Genomic DNA, 22,217 nt, shown 5'->3' with positions numbered 1-22,217 from the left:
AGTCAACAACTTTGTAAAGCCAATTTGGGTAAGATAGCAGAACGCTTGGCTAATGCAGAGGTGCGATACAATAAAACTATCCTAGGGGGTATGTTTTTATTTGCTCACTGCAAAAGGCTTCCCTAGACAAGTACTGATCAATACCATTGGGGAAAGAGGGCCCATAGTTCTTCAGGTCTGTCCTGATTTTCACCAGCCACACTTATTAGCATGTGCAAAAAACTTCTCAACATCTTCTAACACTTTGCTCGCTGTCATTCATGCATGTAATTTTTCAACCAATCAAATCTTTGCAACCACAACAAATGACATAAATAGCATCCATTATGTCATATTCTTACACCAACTTCTGTTGTTTCTCCCAGGCCTGCCCCACCAATAACAAATTTTAGCGTTGATATGTCTGATACCAGTAAGAAAGATCTCTCAATTGATAGTCAATCTAGGAGGTAAGTAGCTTTGCAGGCAGAGAGGCAGGAGTGCAGATGAGTGGACACAGAAAGTATACACATAAATCACAAGTAACCTAGGGAGTCATTAATGCCAGAGGTAGGCATGGCCTACATAGCTAGCAGCTTCGTAGGAAAAAACTTATAGTTTGTATCCAAATGTTTGTGTCCACTTATTTTCACTTGTGGCCAGGTAGAAGAAACTGGTGATGTTTTCTCAAAACAAAAGTTAATAACATGTGGGCAGTGAGGGCGCTATTTACCATGATCAATTCTGGATTGAAATTTGCTTGACAAATTAAATTCTGACTTCCTAATTTCACTGTTTTATGTTTCCACTTAACATATTCATTGTGTTTCACAGCCTGATATTATTTATTTCACATTTTACACCAATTTTACCTCGCAATTTGTATTAAGTTTTGGTAGTTGTTTTTGTCAAATATTTGATATACCGCAAGATTTATCAGTATTTGTGTCTTGTACATGCTTACATTTTTCTATGGTTCCTATTTCAGGTTAAATAGTACTTTGGACACCACCCGACTGGACGATGAACACCGATTAATCGCTAGATATGCAGCAAGGTTAGCCGCTGCTAAAAATAGTAATGTAAGTAAACTAAAAATCCATGACAACACAACTTACCAGTAATATATTTATCAACTTAAAGACTATTCAGCTTGATCTCTTTGGAAGGCTTTAGGAGAGTTACCCCCTGTACATCAACCCACCAGATACTTCCCTTAACCCTATCTCAAACCCTAGCCCCTCCTGGGTGAAAGGTTGTAAATACACAGGGGGTGACTATCCTGATATGATTTGGAATGGCTCATCTGAATTTTATTTCAAATTCGCATTTGCTTGATGAGAATGATAATCTAAGTTTTATTTATCTGTGTTTCAATTTTATCATTTTTGCATTTATCATTATCCAAGGACCAATCCCTTTTTGCCTCCTACTTTCCTCTTTTTCATTCCACAATTTATCTCTCATATTCTTACATGTTCATTTGAAAACCCAGAAGGTTCAATTTCCAATAGTTGTTGTAAAAGACAGAGATGAGATGCCTGTCAAAGAATCTTTCAAAAAATCTTAGAGACATCCAAGAAGATGGACAGATTCTAGCACAAAAGTATCAATTTTGTAATGTGAACTGCTTGTGTTTGATACTATGTTGTAAGTTTATATCATCAATATTCCTGCTTAGAATCCCAAAACCTTGCTGTACCTAACCTCTGGTTCTTTCCTGTTGTTGTTGCCAAGATCAGACATGAAATATTTTTCTAGAAAGTTGGACTAAAACAATTACAAGATCTCTGAGTTCCAGTCATACAGTTTATATCCTTATTCTTGAAACCCGAATTTGTCAAAAGTTTGTTTTGAAAGACTCCGTCTTTTTTGTGTCAGCTTCTTTTTCTTCACGAATATTATTTTACCATCCATTCATTTGCAAATGACCGTTTATAATTGCATGTTTACTTTTTTCTGCTTGTTTACCATTTTTTCCTTGCTTATTTCACTTTTTGAACGCTAATTTTTGATTTTCTAGACAACTGATGGCGATTCTAGTGTCGACTCTCTGAGTCTTGATCTGATTCCCACACCTTTGACTGTAAGTTGAGAAGACAAGTGTATATTACACGGTTTAAACTATACAATTAACATTAATCATATGCGCATACACAAACCCCTCATTTATTACATGCAATATATGGAAATGTTACATGTGCATGTTATATTGCTACCTAACCTCTCTTGATGCAATTCTCAGTGAGTCTGCCGAACACTGGGCTCTCTCTTCATCATATAAACAATTGCATTTTCCTAGGGGGCTCTCATAGCAGTTTGAAGCAACTTGACCCCCTAGGATTATGTTGATTTGTAAAGTATTTCAGAGAGGGCCCAGTGTTATACAGTGTGTTTTCAATTATACCATAAACTAATTTAGCCAACAAGGAAATTTCAATAGCTACATTTGTACCATTGGTTTCATTTTCAGTGTTTTCCATGGCTAGAAAAAACAGAGGGGATGGCCAATTTACATAACAATGAAAAATTTGCATATTGATTTGTTGTGAAAATGTATTCTTTTGTATGGTTATTTACATATGAATATAAAACAGAAACGTGGCCTCCCCTCAAAATCCCCCTTTGGAGAACCCTGATTTTGTAATGTAGCTCACACAAAAGGTCAGGATTTTTTTGTAAAAAATTCCCATCAAGGAGTATTTTACAAATACTGATCAAAAGATTTTAATGGTATAGTTTGTTTCAAATCCTTTTTAGCTACTATAGACTATAGTCTATAGAAGCTATTGGGATGGGTATCCGTCCGGTGTCCGTCGTCAGTCTGTATGTATGTATGTATGTATGTATGTATGTATGTATGTCCGTTTGTGAGGCGTCCGTCCACTCAAATATCTTGAGAACCGCAGTACTTACTGATTTGATATTTGTTGTGTAGATGAAAAATATGATTTTGAGAAACTATTTTTTTTAATTTTGTGATATTGTTGAAAAAAGGGAAATTAATGCCAAAAAAGGTGTTTTTGGTAAAAAATCTTCTTCTTCATAACCGCTGATCAGACAGCTTTGTTATTTGGTATACGGGTCCCTAGGGATACCCCAACTTAGATTTGTTCAAATTGTGATGAAATATGCAAATGTGTATTTTTAAGGAATTTTTTTGTCATTTTTGGTCAAAATTTGACTTACATTGTATGGAAGTCTTGTACTGTATAAACCCTATCAATTCACCCAGAAAAAAATAATTAATATGATTTTAAATAATTGAATTAATTAGGAAATCATCAAAGCCAGTTTGCTTACCATGCTTACCATCTTGGAGGATGAAAACATGTAAAGGCAACTTTCCTGAATCCCAACTTTGATATATTCTGAACCACCATTTATGTTATCTAAAAGAAATTGCTCATAATAGTTTGTCATGATAGGGTGGTCAAATAAATAGAGATAGAGAAAGTTCTAATTTCCATTTATGGTTGACTTGGTAAGGATAAAATAAGATTACTTTTTGAGGAAAAAAACAGAGTGGTCAATTAAAAGAGTGGTCAAAGTGATGGGGTTTTTATGGTAAAGCTGGGCTGTAAGATTCCTCATGTGCTATTTATAGCACTTATGCAATCTGTGTAAACAGTGCAATGAAAGTGTAACATGATTCCTTATAATGCTTTTGATGACCTTGAACTTCTTAAGTTTCAAACATTTGTCTCTTCAGTGTGCTTTCTCTGAGTACGTACAGTCTCAACTTATTCAACAGAACTTACAAGTTAATTTGAAAGTTAAAATGTGCTTGGTTAATAGGATGAAAATAATATATTAAAAGATAACCAGCTCAAGATTCTTTATAACTTGACAGATATGCTGTTTTTTTATGACGTAAATCTTGATTTAAGCAAGTCTTGTTTACTTTAATTAGAATGTAATTAACTCTCGTTTATTTGCTGTTATAGACTAATATAGTCTGATGAAATATGCAAATCTGTATTTTTACGGAATTTTTTCCATTTTTGGTCAGGCCATCCTGAAATGAGCTATCAAAGATATCCACCTTCTTCATCAATACATGTGTCACAAAAGGTTATTCTCTACATAACACAGCAGAGCTCTGTCAACTGTTGAGTCGCGTGTTTTTTCAAAACTGCTGGTCAGACAGCTTTAATATTTGGTTTACATGTCCCTAGGATGACCTTAGTGAGATAATTTCATACAGTCATTAAATACTTAATTTTGTATCATGTCTATAGTAGCTTCAGGGACTTTGGCCCTATGTTTGAATTTCTGTCATTTCATCCCGACATGTGATATAAATCAACGTTCCACGGGGCATCTGGATGTCATGCCATTCTCAATATACATGACATTGTTTTTTCCGGTAATTCTATTATGACAAACTAACATCCTAAACAGGTTTTTACTTCACTCTTTCTCAATACTAACATAGTAGCTTCTTACCTTGCAGTTTCAGCTTACTATGCTCATGTGGACTTGTCTCTCGGGGACAACTGGCTGTGAACTTGAATAGACAGGCTACAAATGAAATGATATGATGGGCCATATTTTGAAATTATATCTGGAGCAAACAACTGTCCTAGAATTTGTTCCAGAAAGGATAATGAATCAGTGAATTTTTTGTAACCACAAAGGAAATCATGGCAAAAGTTTATGCCTCCCCTCTCCCTGGGGTTGTTTACACAGATAATAAGGTACTCTGTGCCTTCTAGCTGTCAAACAAACCATGGCCTGTCTCTTCAAATTGATCGCCAGTATCTGCACAAGTTTGCTTGGTGTTCATTAATGTAATCCAGTTCTTGTGTGGTGGTAAACATAACATCAAGACAGATTGATCATTTACATGTAGCTTTACATGCTCACACAAGCAATGTTCTAAGTCCATTGTGGTTCAAATTGACACTGAATAGCTCTGTTTTGGTAATATTTTGTTTACTCCATATACGACTACAGTACCATGACGAGTCATTCTTACATAGGGGTAATGCTTACTCTTGGAATAATATATGAGTTCATTTAACTCCTGGTGTTTCTTGTTTGCAATTCTTATCAATTTAACAAAAAGGATGGCTAGTGTCTTGCAGGCATTGTTGTAGTCCCATATCCATCCACCAATTGCAGGAAATGTTTGAAAACATTATTCAATATCCATCAACATCAGAATTTGAAGGAAAGAATAAATATGTTTGAAGCTTTATAAAACAAAGAAGTACTATAAATAGTGGTTAGGGAATTTATGCAGAGACCATCAAATCACAGTGAAATTCAATACCCAAAGTCGTACATGTATCTGTTTCATATGTACCTTGTATTATGAACAGACTGAATTTCAGGTTTGTCTTATGTAGACACTGTCATCTTCTCCCTCAAAGATTGATACTGATGTTTCACTATCTGTAACAACTTAGCCAAGGAAAATTATCAGCTATCTCCAGTCAATCTAAGTGAATTTCAATAAATCCTAAAGAGCTCTTAATTTTGAGAGAAGTTTATCATAATTTTACAAAAAATACTTGGTCATTGTCATTTTTTCCCACTAACCCACATTTCAAAAGTACGAGCACAGTTTGTTCTTTGATAAAGTTTGAGCAATTGCTGTCTGGAATCTTTAATAACAGTAAGCTTCTCTTTGAGATTTGAAAGAACAGAATTCAGTCCGATTGGATTTAATTCAGTCCGATTGGATTTTCAATGAGGCTTTGTGGTCATGGGTTAGTGCGGCATTTTAAAATCATAATCTTTAACAATATTAATTATAACCTAACATAGATAGTCTACAGCCTTGCGGAATTGTTGAAAAATTTTATAAGGAATCTAGTAATATGCAGGTGAAAAATCAGCGGACACACGTCAAAGTCCCTCAATTTGAACCTGTTCACCCCAGAGCCCGGTAAACAGGTCCACACTCACCATTGATAGCAATGGCAATGGGCCAAACCTGGCGGTGAAAGGGGGAAAGTTTCTATACTGCTAATATTCTGTTGCCTTTCATCACAGCAAACATATGGCAATGAAATCCCAGCTAGTTTAGATGGCAACAAGGAGCAAAGGGAGTTGATAGCAAAACTCGAGGCTAAAAACAGGTGAGATTCAGAATTTATATCCTGTTTGTTGAACTCTTTAAGTGATATCCTCTAAACTATGATCACAGCGAGAAATCTGAAAACAGAAAAATTAATCTGACTGTATTGATTGATTCAGGGAAATCATGAGAGAAATCCAGAGATTACGACAAGAACATGACGAGGCAGTGAAAACCTCAAGCATGGAGAGAAACCCAACGTTACTGGCTGAACTGCGGCTGCTACGACAACGTAAAGATGAACTTGAATTGAGAATGGCTGCATTGCAAGACAGTCGACGGGAACTAATGGTGCAGCTAGAGGGCCTCATGAAACTGCTAAAGGTATGAAGTGACCAGCATGTACCTGTGTACGATGCAAAGCTTCTGAATACTCTGATTTATGGTACTAAACTCACTGTATGAACACATGTACAAGTCTGATGAAGACTGATGGTGATGTGTTTTAACCATGCAGCTAGGGATGTATACCTGATTCACAACAATGCAGCTAGAGGGTCTGATGCAGAATGATGTAATTTGTATATAATCATGAAATTAGTGGGTACATAACCTATTTGAAACAATGCAGCTAGAGGGTCTGATGCAAACCTATGGTAATCTGTGTCACAGTCCGTCCGTGTCAGTGTATAATCATGCAATTCCAGGAGTCATATCCTATTCAAAACAATGCAGCTAGAGGGTCCACCAGAAAGCTAGGTTAATATGTTCCCAACCAAGCCAAAAGGATCCTTAGTCTGATAACAATAGTGCATGTACCAGGGTTAGATGAAGACTGCATTAATCTAATTATCATCTTGGAGCTAGAAAATCTGAAATCCATTCATAAGAAACAAGCTAGAGTAACAAGCCAGAGAGTCTGAGTGGTTTTGTTAAAACCATGGCAACCAGTGTAGTTGGTCATGTGTAACATGCAGAACAGACACAAAATTAATCTCTTTATGTGTTTGTTTTCAAGCTTTTGAGTACATGTTTTTTTCTCTTCAGAGCCACGGAGGATCTCCTAAATCAAGTCCAAACAGCAGCCCAAGGCCATCCAACATGGTTGCCAAGTCACCACCGGTTACAGCTCCAGTAGCAACAGGCAGGTCAACACCATCTACGCCAGGGGACTCTCTCTCTGGGGTTGGTGGTGATGTCAAGCAAGCATTCGGTCCTGGACAGTCGAGGAATCTACGAAATGATCTTCTGGTCGCCGCTGATTCTGTCACAAATGCCATGTCATCATTAGTCAAACAACTCAACTCTGGTGAGCCAAACATCTCTTCATAGAATCATTAATTCATTCACCGTCTACTCAATGAAAACATAAAATACTCAGGCCAAAAAAGCTGATAGGTTTGTTTGTCATCCCAGGTATCCAAAAATTGATGCAGTGATGTAATGTTTTAGTTCATTTTTGCTTTGTTTGTTTTCTGAGCCAATGATAGCAAACTTCTAACACAAAAACAACAAACAGGAATGTATTCAAGTGGCGGTAATTTGGACGTACAGCAGTAAGATGTATTCACTGCTCACAACTATACTGTCAATACATGTGATTGTACATATATAACATATTACATTTTCAATTATGTGTGGCGTGCTATTGTTTAAATTTTTAGTTTTTTCAACTAAATGTAAGAAAAAAGCTCATGGCTTTGTGCATGATGATAAGAAAGTTGGTTTCAAGATTGTAGGGAACAGCGCCCTCTATAGGTGTCAAATGTTTGTTATTTTGTCAGGAAACTTGTTTGATCACATTGGAATGCATTTTAAAAGGCATTTTTGTAGGGCTTATTAACATTTAACATATACTTATTGTGACAGCAAGTAAAATTTTGAAGTTTTCTCAGTTGCCTGTGAAATATGAACATGTCACAAAGGTATCTGAAAAAATATTCTATACAGCAGGCTGTTACATATATATATTTTTTCTTCTTGAATATTTTCAGAGGATGGTAGCAGCAGTAGCAGTGAAGAAGACAAAGAAGACACTGTTGAAAGACGAGACAAATCAAAAAGTGAGTGGTGCAAAAAATCTTGTTGACAAGAGAGCCATTCTTGTACAACTAACTGATCCATAAGTGTGCCAAAGCATTGCTCTTTATTTTGAGTGTTTTGTGTTCAAACTGATGCTTATCTTCAGTACGTTGATGGATACATTAATGCCTATAGCAAAGTGCTTCATGGTCTTAAGTTCTGACATCATACATATACTTTACATGTACATATACTTCTACATTGCTTTTTTTGTAGTAACTGTAGTAATGTACCGGTACTTGTTTGTGACTGCTTAATCATAATAATTTGTGGTAACATCAGAGAAGACAAATTTCTGTAGTTTACTACCAGAACACTGCAACATTCCTAAGAACATTGCAACATTCCTGAGAAAATTGCAACATTTCTGAAAACATCGCAACATTTCTGAGAACATGCATGCAACATTGCAACATTTCTGATAACACAATAAAAAGTATGATCAGTTCATACACTACTGATAACATATCAATATTGATGGACAGATATCAAAACTTGACAACACAGTCAAGACCAAAAGCATGACAGCTATGTTAACTTTGTAAATATTATGTCAGGGAATGCAAAGAACACCAACACAGCTTACTTCTTACTTCTGACAGCATCAATATTAATTTGTATGATGGTCTACTCCAATTGTAATTACCAATTCTTCAAACTCTGCTTCTGTTTCTATATGTATTTTGAGGTAGTGTTGTATATCTTGTCTTCACTTCTTTTCATTTACTTGAATTTTTTTTACTATAACAATGCAGTACTGTATTTGTGGTCCGTAGAAATGTTACAGACACACACAAATTATCACTACCTATATTAATCAACCATTTGATCTGTAAATAATGCCCACCTGTTATACTATTTGATCCTTTGTACACATATAACAGTATACCAGTACCGGCTTTCATTGTGACTTCTTCACTGTATATTGCTTTTACAGATAGTGAAATTTCAAGCAATGTTGATTCTAGTGACCCACTGAAGTGGCAAGACAGCCAACAGACTGAGACAGAAAAATTCCTTGCTGAAATTGAGAAAAGAAAACAAGGCCCACAACCAACCAGAGATGATCCTGATAGGTAAGACATGCATTGCCGGACCAGCTCAACAAACTTGTATTGTTATGTAAATGTATTGCCTTCGATAACCATATATGGAAATCATCTCTGATTTAAATGTGAAAGACTTTTGATTTCCTAATATGGTCAAACATTCAGATTTCCTTATATGGTTAAAGAGTTAGACTTCCTTATATGGTCAAATTCCATATCTGGAAGAATGGTATTTGGTATTAAATCTGACCAAAGTGCTAGCTTTGTTATGTAGACATATATCTCCACTATTCTTTTTGTCAAATTTTTCCCAGCTTATGCGGAGAGTATATATCACCAATACAGAAATGTGTTTTGCGGCAGATCAGTACAACTTGTTTCCCATGCCATTGTCAGTGTAGGGTATAATGATCTGTAGAAAGTATCAAACCATGTATTTCACTGTTGTGGTTGTATGTGCCAAAGGGAAACATTTTCAGAATCAAAGAAGTCCTCCACAAGTCTAAACATTTTGTAATGTTTAAAGCCAATGTGAAGTAATTTTGAAAAGCAAAATAAACATAGTGTTTCTTGAAAAACGAACTTTTTCACCCCATAGTTCACACAAAGAATGCTAGTGATTAGGAATTTAACTATTGGCACATTTCAACTGGCTTGTCCTTATATAAGTCTGTACACAGTGGAAACTATTTCCTTCCTGATCTGAGAAGGAGCAGACCAAGTTTTCTGTTAACTTCCCTTTTCACAGGATATATATTTGTACTAGATTTCTCACTGTTATATAAGAAAACGAGAACTTCCTGACAGATATCTCTCATGACATAAGCTGCTGACGTAGGTGAAGAGAATGAAAAGATATTCCCAAACACTACTTCAGATTTATGCAGCATATGGATATATATCGTCATGTAAATATAAAATGAATAACATATTGTGAACCTTTGCTTCTCAACAGGTTTTTAATAAATTATAATGCTTATACCCCTCAGAGATTCTTATAAACATAATACCTATTACTGTATAACAATTTATCTTTGAAGGGTGTCATATGGTTCACTTTCTCTGTGTTGATGGTATAACATAAATCAACACATGTAAGATTACTGAATATTGTACTAATACAGTGCTGATTAGGTGATAATATTATGTGACTTAATAAAGGGAGACCTCCAATATTGCAATCTGGCTTTGTGTCCTCAAACATTCCTTATACTTCATATCTCTGCTTACATGTCTCCCTTTCAGCAAGCTTGCTGCAGACTCCATCCAGGGGGGAAGCAGGGGAAGGGGGCGGAGGGGGGGGGACAGACATTTCTTCATACATGTTACATGGCAGACACCCACTCATCCATGTTCATTTCTTGAATACATTTGATTTGTGGCTTTGTTGGTGTGTTTGTGTAGGTGTGTGTGTGTTGTCACTTTGTCAGTCTGTACTCTTGTCTGTATCTTTGACTTTTTTGCAGGAAAGTTATAAACATCACTATACTTGATATTGGTGTTCCATCTATTATGTATTCTCTCATAAATTAAGTTTGAAATCCAACTTTGCTTGTCCTTTTCTTCTGAACAGACAGGTAAAACTAACCACTTTGACACTGTATATTTTCTCTCACTTTCTTTCTCTTGGTAATGTAAAAATCTTGTCTAAATGGATTGAACGCTAACAGAATGCAAATTAACCAACAGATTTGTTTGTTTGTTTGTTTGTGGACACCTTCCTTGTAGTTACATTCAAACCGATGATGCTGATTCTTACATTAGGACAGACGATGACAGTTACCTAGCAACAGACGATGCAGAGTCATATATTCGCACTGATGATGAAAGTTATGTGAAAACTGATGATGAAGCGTCCAATTATTTCCGTCAAACGGATGATGAAATGTTTGACAGAGAGCCACAGGTAAGGTGATCGGTCAAATAAGCAGTAGTGAAGCAACAATAAACCTTCAGTGCACTTTGATCACTTATGTTACAACACTCAAAATTCTAGTCGCAGTGACTGATTCAAATTTTATGCATGTATGCAAGTCAATGTCATTTCTATATATCAAAGCATTTAATTTTCAATGTGTCAGCCAAATTAATTAATTACATTGTTCAAATTATAAAGCTCAATTTCCATAGAAACCATATTACTTCAAAACCTTACTTTAAATAAGGATTGCTGTTCCTTCTGAACAGCAAACTGGTCCAATATTATAAAGTATTGGACTGGTTCCCTGTTCCTTCTGAACAGCAAACTGGTCCAATATTGTAAATATTGGACTGGTTCCTTGTTCCTTCTGAACAGCAAACCGGTCCAATGTTGTAAATATTGATAACAAATCCTCATGCAATTTCATCTCAAATTTACTGAATCTGTTGAACTGTTCTGAAATGGAAGTTTTGCATAAAAGTAACCCTCTTTCTGAACCTTGTTTACAAAACTGCAGCCCTATGTATTGATCAAGACTTTTGCATGAATGCATAAAATTAAACTCTACATAGGATAGTTGGTAAAATTCCAATACATATTTAGCACTTATGGCCTCAAAAGGTACAACCAGTTCAAGGCTAATATCACATGTTTAGCAGCTTTCTCCATTTCTGTATTTTACTATATTTCTGTATTTTACTTCAATTCAGTTGGTGAAAAGCAGCCTTTTCACCCCTATTTCCAAGTGTTGAAGTCCAACTGTACCAATTCAGACTGACAGGGTAGTACTAACTTTTCTTCTGAAAAGGTTAGGCTCTGCCATTTAAATAGATATATCTTAAAGTGTATCCTGGTTTCACTCATTTTATTTCATTAAAAAATTATATCTGTGAAAAAGATACAGTATCAATATGATTAATAAAAAGTTTTTCATCTGGCATAAACAAAACATGATAGTAGCATACACATGATAGTAGCTTTGAACTGGTTTATAGAAGGACGGTAAGTTTGATATTTTTATGTTATCGCATGCTGCATGGAGAATAAATGAGGTTGTTTTAAGTGCATGCTTCAAACAGTTAAAGAAACCTTGTAGCGAATGATTTGAAAGGTAAGTTTAATATATAATGAGACTATTGGCAAAGGATACAGAATGAAATTGTTTAAATGACATTGTGTCTCCTTTTATACACAAGTTTCATATGCAGTGTTTTTGTATTAAATCCTAGTTATATTAGTCCTATGAGAGTTGAACCTCGATCCATGGTTGTATATCTGAATTGGTTTGTCATCTTGACATCATTCTGTTACTTAAATGCAGATATCAATTCGTTTTGCATTATGATCCAATATGGCTGTCATGCAGCCATTTTTCATATGTTGACATCTGTGTCCAGAGGCATTGCTGGGCATGTGCTATCTGATTGCTTTCAAATCAGATACAAGTAAACCATACTGTGATTGACATGCATAGTAATTTGTGTTTTGATTTCTAAATAACCACTGCGTTACTTTTTCTGTAAGTCCACATCCCAAAAGCATTAATCAGAACTCCAAACTTCCCAAGCTAGAGTAAATCAATTTGCATGAAACTGTCACAGTCTTGAAGTTTGAAACACCTTTGCAGGAGTACATTCATTGATTTACCAAAGTGTCATCATTATTATTAAGTGTTTTCACAAGGAATTTACTCCAGTTGCTTCAGATATAAGAGAAATCAAATCAAATCTGAGTGAAATGGTGTCTTCCAAATGTTGAGAGACAATATGGCCGACAAGTAGCCATTTTATTCAAGAAAAAGTACCATGCTGTGATAATTTGTCGTTCCTGACATATTTACTGATTTAATTGTCATAAATATGATTTGAAGGAGATTTTCTGCTTGTCAAAATCATTAGATTTCTACTCCATTTTGAGAATTGCAGCTGTGGAGTGTGTCTTTGAAAATGCCTGTTTATCAGGAAACTCTTCAATTTAATTAGAATTAAGAATGTTCCATACTTTGATAATGATTATCTTTTCTTTAACTGTCGTAAGTCTATGTCATAAAATAGTTACGTTAATATCTTTATTCACAGAAATAAGTCAAATATTTAAGTATTCACTATTTTTTATTTTCTTTTCCAATGTGTTTCTGACTCTGTTTTGTTCTGAAATATGTTTTTATGTGTATGTGTGAGTGTGTGGGCATTACAGGATGTAAGAGATAAATGTTTATGTGTGCTGAAAACTGTCACTGCCAATATCAGGGACGCTTGCAGAAGGTGAACGAAGTCAATACATCAAAGTAGCCAGTCATTTTCCATCACAACCTCATTATATTTCTCATATCTTTGAAATCCATAAAATCTGCAAATCTGCAAGTTTCATTTTTGTCACATAATTGTTTTGCGTTGCATTTTTTTCGTTACATTGCGTCACATAATTGTTTTGCGTTACAAAAATTATGTTACTCTGGTCTTGTCCAGATAGGTTTGAAACGGAGAAATAAAGACAATTTTTATAATAACTATAATTTTGCTGTCAATGTGACCACTGCAAGAGTCGAACCGTGTACTGTTTAACTTCCAATAAATAATATATGACAAAAGGGTTATGGGTATCTGTACAAGGGAACAAGTCTTTCTCCTTGGACTGTATTGTGTTATATGTTGCAACTATCTTCAGATTTCCATTTACACAACAGTAATATATATTTGCATCAATAACATCTCATTTAACCCTTGATAACCTTCCACAAACTTGACATTGCTGACCAAACCTTCCATCTCATTAACATAGTCCCTATGGACATTTTTTATTGAGTTTAATGTAACACATTATCTATGTGAGATTTTTGATCAAAGCAGAAAATGGACCATCTCCTCAGTTTATCAAAGCAGCATGTCTGCAGCATTGTGTATTTCACTCGGTATTGATATATCTTCCCATATTGTATCCGTAAAATCTACATCTTCACATGCCACAGTGGTCCTTGCTGTGAACCACTTCAAAAATGTCCTAGCCATGTCCTGCTCATATCTCGAATCCATCCAAAATCTAGCTGCGTTATCCCATGTCCATACTGCTAGCCGAGGCTATACTGTCCTTTCATCATGCTCAAGGCCAAAAGACCCACATCAAATGGGAGGTCTCTCGGGTAGAAAAAGAATATACACTATCTGATATTTTGCTCATATAAAACCTTTCTTTCGGCATTCTGGGTACATGGTTTAAGTTTTGAAACTACCAGCAGATAATTTGTAATGTTATTTTCTGTCATTTTATCAATAACATAAATTTCTCCCTGCAGTAGTCCACTCATTTGCATAGAGTGGATGGATGTGATATGAACATTGTAAAACTTCTCTGAAGTATACAAATCACCATACCAATTCTTCCTATGAGCACATACTATATAATTTCTATCCATATGATGAGCATTGCTCCATAGGAACTATCCAAATAGCTAATAATTTGTTGATTGACAGGTGTCATTAAGAGCCCCCAGGAGAGTGAAAAAAAGCAAGGTAGATGCATAATGTACGTGTGTCATTTTCCTTGAAAGCACAGTATATGTATTTTATTTTTCACCACACCTAGAGCATGTACCCGATGTTTCTTTAGTGAAGGTATTCTCATTTTGTTATCTTGTCAAAGCATCCTGGACAGGCCACTCTGGATCTACAGAACTGCTGCATGGTTTTATCCATTACTATACATGTATATTGTAGTACCGAATGTAGATGGATAGGTCACAGGACATCAGAACTGATGAAAATTTTAAAGCAAAAAGTCTGGTTCCTTGTTGCCATTGATAATGAGCTTATGCTTTCAATTTGTGACAATAAAATAATTGATTGGAAGTTGTAACAGATGTGAAAAATGTCAAAAGTTACAGAAAAATAATGAAGTACACAATTGTGTATTCAGTATGCAAATGCAATTTTTGATATTTAAATATGTGAATTGTTACCATTTTGTACAGTATGGTATCCCAAACCTGGAGAAAACCTGATTTTGTTTAATGTAGGTTACAGTCCTGGCAAATGCTGCCGAAAACTGGCATTTTATTGTATGGGTTGACCAGACTGAATATTAAGAATAACATTCTTTTAATATGGTATTGTTGAACAGCAAGAATGGTTGACAATAGTCTGCCTTAACTCTAAAAAAATTAACCAAAATTGATTGAGGGCATACTTTTCCTTTTATGTTCAAAAGATAATTTTTATCACTTGCTTTCTTCATGAAATACAATTCCTTTAATTCTGAAATACACTTTCAACTTTCAAACAACTTGTCAGCACTAAATGCAAAAGGGGTTTCAAATATACCATATTTTTGCCCAGTGCCCTACCTTATGCAAGTTAGCATACCATGTGTGTCAAAAACAGCTTGACACAGATATTATGAAAGTCAACTCCCAAATCATAATGAAGTTGAAAAAGCAATTTAAGGTTACCATATTTTTAGCTCCTTTATTGTGCATGTCATGTATAATTATCTTTTTTTTATTTTCTGTAACTTGTTGTAGCGGTGTAATTTTTTTTCCTCCAATTTCTTGGAATATTTCTGAGTACACCGACATATTAGACTTTACAATGTAATGTGCACTACACAGGCTAGACAACTTAGTTTTCTCCATCATTTTATGCCACTATTTGCAGTTTTCTATTATTTATATTCACACTACAAATGATGCAGTTTTCTCTCCAGAACCTGTTGCTTTCGTTAGATTATATAGTTGCACATTACAAATAGTGCACTTTGCTTAGTCATGATCACTTTAAAAACTGCAGTTTTTCTCCAGAACCGTTTGGTACAAACTTTTCAAAAGGAAATATGTCCACACTCTACCTTTCCTGGTTTGTTTGTTTGTTTTTTTTTTCAAATTTTCTGCCATCTTAAATTTATATGCCAATGAGACTGTTTTGTTATGCAGACAATGCACCAGGGCACAATACTGACTTTTCAAACAATGTCCGTATCAGAATTTCCAGAATTATGTTTAAAACCAGCAATTTTCAAAGATATGTCTTGCACTTGTACAAAGCTGTTCATTTTTTTTGACAGTGTCTATGCTATCTACGGCTTTCCCATATAACTCTATCCCCTTTTGACAACAGGAATTCTACCGGCATACCACTGATGATGAATATGTGAGAACAGATGACGATGAGAGCTACATTCGGACAGACGACGAGGAGACGGCAGCAGCAAACAGACAGCAGTGGCAAGAAGCAATGCAGAGATGGATAAGCCGATAACAGAGCCACTAAAGCGATAGACATCTGTGTTACTCTGTACTGTCTTGTAGTAATCATTTGTATCTTTGAGTACAGATATATCCAGGAATTTTTGGAAGAACAATTTTCATGTCATATGTGATTATAGCACTTTGTCATTGACAGCCAAAAAAAAAGGAGCGTTGATAAGCATTTATTTTGGGCGATGTGAAAAATATGCAACACCAAAAGCTGTCCAAATGCTGTGAAAGTCTTTGTGTTCCAGAAGAAAGGCGTTGCTGAAAAATGTACAAGTTTGCAAATACAGAGCATTTGCATGTAAGCATCAATTAATGTTCGCCTCTGTGAAGATCCTGCATACCTTCCAAAGAATCATAATAAGAAGACAAAATTGCAGAATTGACAAGCTGAGAAGGATTTTCATTTAGTTATACTGTTCGACTCAAACATTAAAACTTGTGTCTTGTGTAGACATTCTGCTTAAAAATGCCATCTGACCTGTAAAAATGACTGTAATACCACTATAGCTCCTTGGCGTGTATAAATTACTACCTATGTACTCATTGTTATTGTCATTATATATGTTTGCCACATGTAACATATCCTGTGTATTTAGTGCTGCTCTTACTTCATTTGCATATTTAAATGATATACTTCTAATAGTCATTGGTACCTTGCGTTATTCCAATACTTCGTATTTAGATTGGTGTACATTGCTTTGTAATTTATCAGGAAAACATGAAAAGAACATTCATTGCATGATGCAAGGTTGATATTTCCATATGTAAATGAGTTCAGAGGTCATCATGAGTTCAGAGTTCATCATGATGAGAAATGTGGAATATGCAATCACGTACGAATGCCCTTGTGTTTTTTAAGTTACATGCTGAATACACAGATTGCACAAAGGTTCAGGTGAAAGAGGAAATAAGTATTTATTCCCCCCCAGCATTTGCAGATTTAATGGGATCTCTATTTCTTGTAAATCTATTTAACTTCACTACCTGATGCCGGCTTCTCATTAGAAAGCAAAATTATGACAAATTATGACAAATTCTCAAACTTTGATTGCATTAATTCAACCGGCAGGAGCAAACCTGTTCCTGATTGGTGAAAAGAAGAGATGTCTCATGTTGACCAATCAGCAGATGTCTCATATCTGTGGTGTGTAGAGCATTGTAATAAAACGAAAACATACCTTATTGCATCTATATACTAAAATAATCATGACAGGAGAGATATAATACATATAAAGAAAAATGTTGAACATGTGTATCTTAATCCTAATCATGACATGGGTGTGATTACAAATTGGGGTGAGTGTTTTATCTGTACAGTTTGCAAAACCATGGAAACAGTGTTAAAACATGTATAATAAAATCACTGGAAGATACAGTCAAAGAATGATGATTATTCTAAAAGAGAAGAAATCAGTCTTACAATGTAAAGTCCTGTAAAGAAGTAGTCCTTATTCATCAAATAAATTCATAGAATGAAATTTTTATTTTCAAGTTGTTCCTGATGACCTATGACCCTGTTCGTCATGTTTACTTGGGCACATTTTTAACCAATTCAAATTTTCAAGTTCAAGTACCACCTGATCAGCTATCATCCTGTCATTGGAGTTTCCTGACATTTTCAACCAAACTCAAATTATAAAAATTTATCAATTTCACCATCGTGAACAATGTGTGTTAGAACTTATTCATGAGAACCAGGAAATATGGAGTCATTTGTGGTGTTGTTTTCATAAAATGTTGGGCAGAAATTACATGGACAGGATGCTTTGGTACCCTGCCAAGTACATGATGAACACAAATAAATTTACAACTCGTGAAACTGCAGTATTAAATAATTACATACAACTGATTTCGATTATAATCATGATAGCCTGCCCACATTATGAATTCTTGGAACGCATCACTGACATTTCAAGATACTATAGTGTTGATGAATAATATCAAACATATATGGGCAGGATGACACGAAAGACTGAAAATTGCTACGTCAAATTTACCTATTTTATGATCAGTCTGCGTACATGGACCAAACCTCTCAGATGTACAAAAATGACTATGCCCAAAACAGATATTGCACCATTTACAGTCAAAACTGCTATGTTTCGCCTTACTGTAAGCGTTTTGCTATAATTTGTTAACATCTGAAGTATATCTGTGTATATGTACCAACTGTCATTGCCATGTATTATACATCTGTCCGTCAATATATTCACCGACACCGATGAAGGACTACAAAAGCTGTCAGATCACATCAGAAGTAGATCTCTCTGTGTGATGAAAGCAACTAAATATGAAATCCAAACTGATACAACCAGTCAAAGAAATCTCACATTGGAAGATCAGTTGTGTTCTCAATGTGCTATTATTATTCCAGTGTGACACAGAATACTCTGTGGAAAAGGCTTACGGTACAATGCGCCTCGGGGACAGATATTCGGATTCTCAAACTTTAAATTCTTTTCTGATCTACCACTTGTTAAGGCTCATTTTAAAGCTCTGGATGTCAGAAAAAAAATCACCAAGTTTTCGAAAATCGAAAATTTTACTTTTCTCCATAGAGTTAACACAGGGATGGTGCCATTTTGAATTTCAAATATTGGTAAATATTGGGTAATTTGTTTCACTAGAACCAAAATTTTAATGTTAACACCCAATTTTGTTCTTGATTTTGAAAGAGGATGATTAAAAGATTCTTGAGAAAGTTTGAGCAAAAGTTTTCGAGGCGTATATTATCTTAAAGAGTCTGTATTCTACCTCATTTCTTTTAGTCTTAGTTGCTGAGTAATGTATTAGGAGTTTTTGTGATGAATCTGACAGTCTATTACACCCGGTCCTGGTATTGACATATCAGTAGACAATAGTTTACATTCTAGTTAGCTAAGACAACTTGTGTATTGCCGATTGTCCTTCTAGAAAGTGTTCGTGTCCAGTCAGAATGTAGAGACATGCTGTTTCAATATAATCGTTTTTTGATGCAGACTGGCAGCTGATTATTATGGTCCTGTAATCTCATTCCTTTCAACATGGTCATTTTAGCCATTTACAACAATGGGATGCTACTGTAGTGAAGGCATGAGAACACTGACTCTTTCAACTTTAAGATGGAAGTAGGTAAACTTACAATAGACATTGGTCACATGGAGAGAACAGTAAACAGTCCAGCAACTTGAACATCACCCATATGATATGTCAAATACATAGCAAAATGTAATATCCTAGGACACCAGTTGTACCCGTGGTTCTTATCGTACAGAGTAGCTTTCCATATTTTTGAAAATGAAATATAAGTTTTCTGGCATCAGATATTAGAAATCTAGAGTAACAGTAAATTAGCAACCACGAAGTGTTATTTCACAATAATTCGAGAATCCCAGAAAGAAATTCTCAAACTGGCAAAAATTCAAACATTGTTGTCACACAGGGGCTGCTTTTTAGGCCAAGTCATTTCAACAAAATCAAGAGACAACTGTGCTAGTTACAAAATTTCAATCAAGAACTGTCTTGAAACTAACGACATCAGCATTATACTTTCATGTTGAAGTGGAATTGTTATCTTTGGAATCCTGTTCAATCGCTGCTATCTACTGAAGGTGTCCCTGTTGAAAAATAAAGCGAAACTCCACAGGAAAATTTATCATGTACATAAAGAAATCAAATGTTCGGATGGTACTGTTGGTCATTTTTCACATCATTTGAGTGCTCTAGCTATCATAATCACAACAATCTTTTCAAAGTATACTGCTGACAATGATGTCATGTACAGTCAACATTCATTATTTGTAAATGTCAAAAGTAAAGTTACAAGTTACAGGTGCACTCTGCTATAATTTTGTAACTTTTGCCATCAGTTTCGTAATCATGTCATGACAGTGAAACACTGACTAGCAAAGATTTTCTGCAAGCAAGATAAATGTTACAGGTGCTGAATGAAGATAGAAAAGCGTTATTTCAATGTCATTTTCTTAAAAACAAATGACCAATATTTTACTTTCTTTGTTTTTGTTACATTAGACTACTAAAAATACGTAACAAATCTGATGTCTTTGTACTATGCATATTAAACACAAATTATTTAATAGCATTAACAGAAATTTTATACATTTTATTTAACAATTTCATTGTAACAAAAGAGACCGGTGTTGGCATGTACCAGAAGGAGCGTTAATGATATTAAAAATTGTTGTTATGTTTAGATTTTCATGATGCTGTAATGATTAAGCCCTATATATTTAGGTGTCTGCTATAGAAGTGAAGTACTAGTAGCAGGACCAGAATCATGACCCAACTGAAAAAATTCATGTTTTATCAGAATGATATTGTAATATGAGCTGTATTTTCATGATCTTATGCTGTGCCTCCTACTAAAAATTGTTGATTGTGTGTTATTCAACCCAGAGAATATATGAACTCATTTGGACAATATTTGGACAGACCTTCCTAACGTATAATGAAAATATTTGAATCTTTGTTTTGTATCATACTCAGAGAAGTAGCTTCCTTTATGATATTTTTGTCTCAAAAAAATATGAACTTTGATTGAAGAAGTGTGAATGTCTCAATCTTAATGTCACGTAACAGTTAACCCTTTGAGCGCCAGTCTATTTTTATCCCCTTTATAAAATACACCCTAGTCAATTTTTCTCAGACTTTTGCCAAAAATTTGAGAAAAAAACTAGCAAATGAAATGTGATGTCCATATGGTCCAAAATTATCAAAATTTTTACAGAAAAATTCATAAAAATTGGTTAAATTTTGCACTAAAATTTTGGCGGGAGAAAATTACGGCGCTCAAAGGGTTAATGGTAGCCCCGTTTTACTGCTTTCTCCCACATGGTCTACAGCTTGATGGAATCTCAGGTGCAATGGAATGGCAGTAACATGTCTCATGTACATAGAATAATTAGTTTAGTATTACTTTTTTCGTTCTTGACAAAATGCAGCTACAGTTCTCAGCATGGGCACAATGAAAGAGTAAAGACTGACAAAACTATCTTGTCAAGTTTTAAACATTGTCATTAATCCATTGTATTCTAAAACATTTTTATGATTTTTTTATTGTCCAGATAACCAACCATACCAACACATTGTAAAGAAACTAACCAACAATTTACTTTTTGATCTTCATCAGAAAAAGCTTTACAAAGCACAATGAAATATTCTTTGATTCCCCCTTCCATACGAATTTACTCTGAGTCAGGATATTATAAGTAATGAGCCATTTTGTTTTTTCTAAACATGTTCAAATGGAAGTGAGCTTGATACAAGCACACTGGTCAAAGAATTGCCGTGACTCAATTTTCCCACACTAATGTACATTAACTGTAGCCAATGGCATTGGAGAATCATCCTTGGAATTGAAGACTCATCCTTTATGACAAATGTATTGATACGTCTGTATGTATTGCTCAAGCATTGGCTGAAACAATGGATGGTGTTCTTAGATTGTTCCCTGTTCACCAAAGCTTTGTTGTAGCCACCAATGTCAATTGTTCATGTAGTTGTCTTGCAACATATTAACCACCATAGAACAAGCAACCCAAAACTAAATAAAAGACAGGTACGGTCAAAATGAAGTGATAAAGATGGCTCAGTTATATTATTAATGGTTTTCATATCACTGTAGAGAAAAGTTCTCCCTTCTATGATATCATGCGATGATTCACATTTTTTGAGAAGTGCTGGGAGCTTTTGTTCTTCTCAATGTGGGTGTCAACATTTTCTTTGTATTTCCCTCATCCAGCTTGAATGTAGGTGATCTTGAAATATGGATCCCAGAATTTTTTGTTGTTGTACGACTCCATTTTGTTTGTCCCGTTGAATGTTAACTATAAATACACAAAATAATATCATGTACTTTTCAGCTGTGTATACTTTGCAGCTTTTAAAATAAAAATAAACCATGAAATTGTA

General features: G+C 34.9%; 1 protein-coding gene across 20 annotated transcripts in view; it reads left to right on the top strand.

Moving 5' to 3' along the window:
- Positions 1–22,217, top strand: part of LOC139133557 (dystrobrevin beta-like) — a 119,981-nt gene extending 97,764 nt beyond the window's left edge. For 7 of the 20 annotated variants that reach the window (XM_070700266.1, XM_070700264.1, XM_070700274.1 and 4 more), the window contains 10 exons: positions 366–449; positions 968–1,061; positions 2,003–2,065; positions 5,983–6,068; positions 6,187–6,391; positions 7,055–7,316; positions 8,002–8,070; positions 9,027–9,165; positions 10,867–11,044; positions 16,168–22,217. In XM_070700266.1, the coding sequence (XP_070556367.1) occupies positions 366–449; positions 968–1,061; positions 2,003–2,065; positions 5,983–6,068; positions 6,187–6,391; positions 7,055–7,316; positions 8,002–8,070; positions 9,027–9,165; positions 10,867–11,044; positions 16,168–16,308 (1,321 nt within the window). In that variant the 3' untranslated portion in view covers positions 16,309–22,217. The remainder of the gene's footprint in view (positions 1–365; positions 450–967; positions 1,062–2,002; positions 2,066–5,982; positions 6,069–6,186; positions 6,392–7,054; positions 7,317–8,001; positions 8,071–9,026; positions 9,166–10,866; positions 11,045–16,167) is intronic. The other 13 variants (XM_070700275.1, XM_070700272.1, XM_070700280.1 and 10 more) reach the window with 7 other exon arrangements.

Source organism: Ptychodera flava, chromosome 5 (genome assembly GCF_041260155.1).
Source record: "Ptychodera flava strain L36383 chromosome 5, AS_Pfla_20210202, whole genome shotgun sequence".
NCBI lineage: Eukaryota > Metazoa > Hemichordata > Enteropneusta > Ptychoderidae > Ptychodera > Ptychodera flava.
This window is presented reverse-complemented; position numbering and strand designations above follow the sequence as displayed.